The sequence below is a fragment of the Vicia villosa genome, unplaced genomic scaffold, assembly GCF_029867415.1.
Source record: "Vicia villosa cultivar HV-30 ecotype Madison, WI unplaced genomic scaffold, Vvil1.0 ctg.004575F_1_1, whole genome shotgun sequence".
Classification (NCBI taxonomy): Eukaryota; Viridiplantae; Streptophyta; class Magnoliopsida; order Fabales; family Fabaceae; genus Vicia; species Vicia villosa.
Genome location: NW_026706467.1, coordinates 16,257 through 18,697, shown reverse-complemented (window position 1 = coordinate 18,697; position 2,441 = coordinate 16,257). Strand labels below are relative to the sequence as shown.

Here is a 2,441-nt window from a genome sequence, read left to right as displayed (position 1 = left end):
AATAATTGTATATATAGTTGCTACTAGTAACAAAGTTGAGGGCGATGAAGATCACGGCAAGGCATGCATGAATGAGGGATAAAAAAATGCATGGGAAAGATGAGAAAATAACCATCCCACTTTTAACTCACGAGGGCATGTAATTGCCGCAAGATCATAAGCGTGAGACGCGTAAAGTTTATAAGCAAGAATTTAAAGAGAAAGAAATAAAGAGTGAAGTATCGTGTGTGTATATATGTATATGTCCATATACAACAATGTTAAAGAATACTTCACGGGAAAGCAACCTATAGCATTTATTACCAAACCAAGTTAACTATTTTGTGAGGACTCTTTGCTTTTTGCCTCATATAAATACACCATACTTTGATTTGTGTGGCAGATAAAATAACTCGTAGCTTCCAAAAGGTGAAAGATCATAAAAAAACACGATCAACCTTAGTTTTGTTGAAACAATTGATCATGTCTCACATAGCTGTTGAGAGGAACAGAAGAAGACAGATGAATGAACATCTCAAGGTTTTAAGGTCCTTGACCCCTTGTTTCTATATTAAAAGGGTAAATATATTTATTCTCTCCATCAACATATACAATACAATACACCATGAAATCACTCTTTAATTGCATGCTAAATATTAGAGATATCAAAATTTGAGACTAATATTCTTATCATTTTTTGTTATGTGTTTACGATCGGTTCTTGATTATAAGATATTTTTCTTTTGTTGTTTGATTTTAGGGAGATCAAGCATCAATAATAGGTGGAGTTATAGAATTCATCAATGAATTGCATCAAGTTCTTCAAGCATTGGAATCTCAAAAGAGAAGGAAGAGTTTAAGCCCTAGCCCTAATCCAAGTCCGAAAACACTGCAACCAACTTTTCATCAATTTGATATCTCATCTGGAGGAATTGAGACTAACAATTCTTTCAAGGAGCTAGGAGCAAGCTGCAATTCTTCAGTTGCAGATGTAGAAGTGAAAATCTCAGGTCCAAATGTGATTTTAAGAGTGATATCTCAAAGAATTCCAGGTCAAGTTTCGAGGATTGTAGCAGTTTTAGAAAGTTTTTCTTTTGAAGTTCTTCATCTTAACATTAGTAGCATGGAAGAAACTGTTCTATACCAATTTGTAGTCAAGGTGAATCATACAACTACTACCATACAATTTTATCTAGATAATTCTCATCATCATCAAACCCTAATTTGTTTTGTTGATTTTGTTAATACAGATAGAACTGGGATGTCAGCTGAGTTTGGAGGAACTAGCTATGGAAGTTCAACAAAGCTTTTGCTCAGAGGCTATGAAGTTGATTGCAGTGTGACCAATAGTGCATGTGATAATAAAATAAAAGAATGTGAGAGACATGCAAAAAAAAAAACTTACTATAAACAAATTAGGTTATAATTATGTTATAGCGTATGTCATAAACTTTATGACAATGGAAAATTAATATCATGGTTATCAATGTATTGTGCCTGCATTATGTTTGCTTATGAAATGGTTCTACATACTCACTTGATGATTCCAATAGAATAAACTTATTAAGTTGATTGTGTATGGCATAGTACTATGATCTTTTGCATTACCCTACAAGGCACATGATCATGAGATACACAGTCATTATTACTATATCATGCAATATTCTTGTATGAAATTATGCTAGCCCCTAGCACATTCCTCGTATATGAATATTAATGTTATACTAAATGTATGCTGAGAAATGTACGTGAAAGAGTATCTTGTGGACATTTCTTGTAATGCAATGTGTAACCATCTATGAAGCTTGTATACTTCAACAATGGAGATGTATTGGTATCGGTCACATTATTTGCGATTAACGTTTTGTTTGTGAATTTGGAAGGGAGATATTTGGGTAAAAGGGAGGCAGGAAGAAGAATTGAAAAATGGATAGTCTTCAAACATAAATAAGAAATTAGATTTTTTTTTTTTTGGTTACAATAAGAAATTAGATTTTAATAAAACAAAATCTCTACCAAATGGAAGAAGTCAATGATTGTATTGGATTTGAATAAACACATTAAATTCAATCTATATTATTATAATACTCTTAAAATTAAAAGCATCTTAATAATAAATAATCATTTATTTTACATAAAATAGTTTTTTTTAATTTTTTTAAATATGAAAAATCTCACTAGTCTTTCTTTTCCGGCATAATTCAAAGTTTTCTATTATTCTCCCCTTTAAACTCGGAAAACAAAGTTAGCCCTAGAACCACTTGTATACACCGTACCATAGGTCATGGATCATTTCATCTCTTCTAATTAGCCAATTTTTGCTTTAGGGAAAAAGTTGGAGGACGGTGTCATTGTGGTGAATGAGATGATTGATACAGCTAAAAAACGAAGAGAAGTATTTGATCTCTAAGGTGGACTTCAAAAAGGCTTATGATTCGGTGAGTTGAAGTTTCCTAGACTAT

The 2,441-nt window shown here is 32.0% G+C and overlaps 1 protein-coding gene across 1 annotated transcript; it reads left to right on the top strand.

Moving 5' to 3' along the window:
- The first annotated feature begins 404 nt into the window (after positions 1 to 404).
- LOC131642160 (transcription factor MUTE-like) lies at positions 405 to 1,708 on the top strand. The gene is made up of 3 exons (XM_058912439.1): positions 405 to 558; positions 740 to 1,138; positions 1,230 to 1,708. The coding sequence occupies exons 1-3, from the start codon at positions 463 to 465 to the stop codon at positions 1,320 to 1,322; spliced, it is 588 nt and encodes a 195-aa protein (XP_058768422.1). The 5' UTR covers positions 405 to 462; the 3' UTR covers positions 1,323 to 1,708.
- Positions 1,709 to 2,441: the final 733 nt, after the last annotated feature.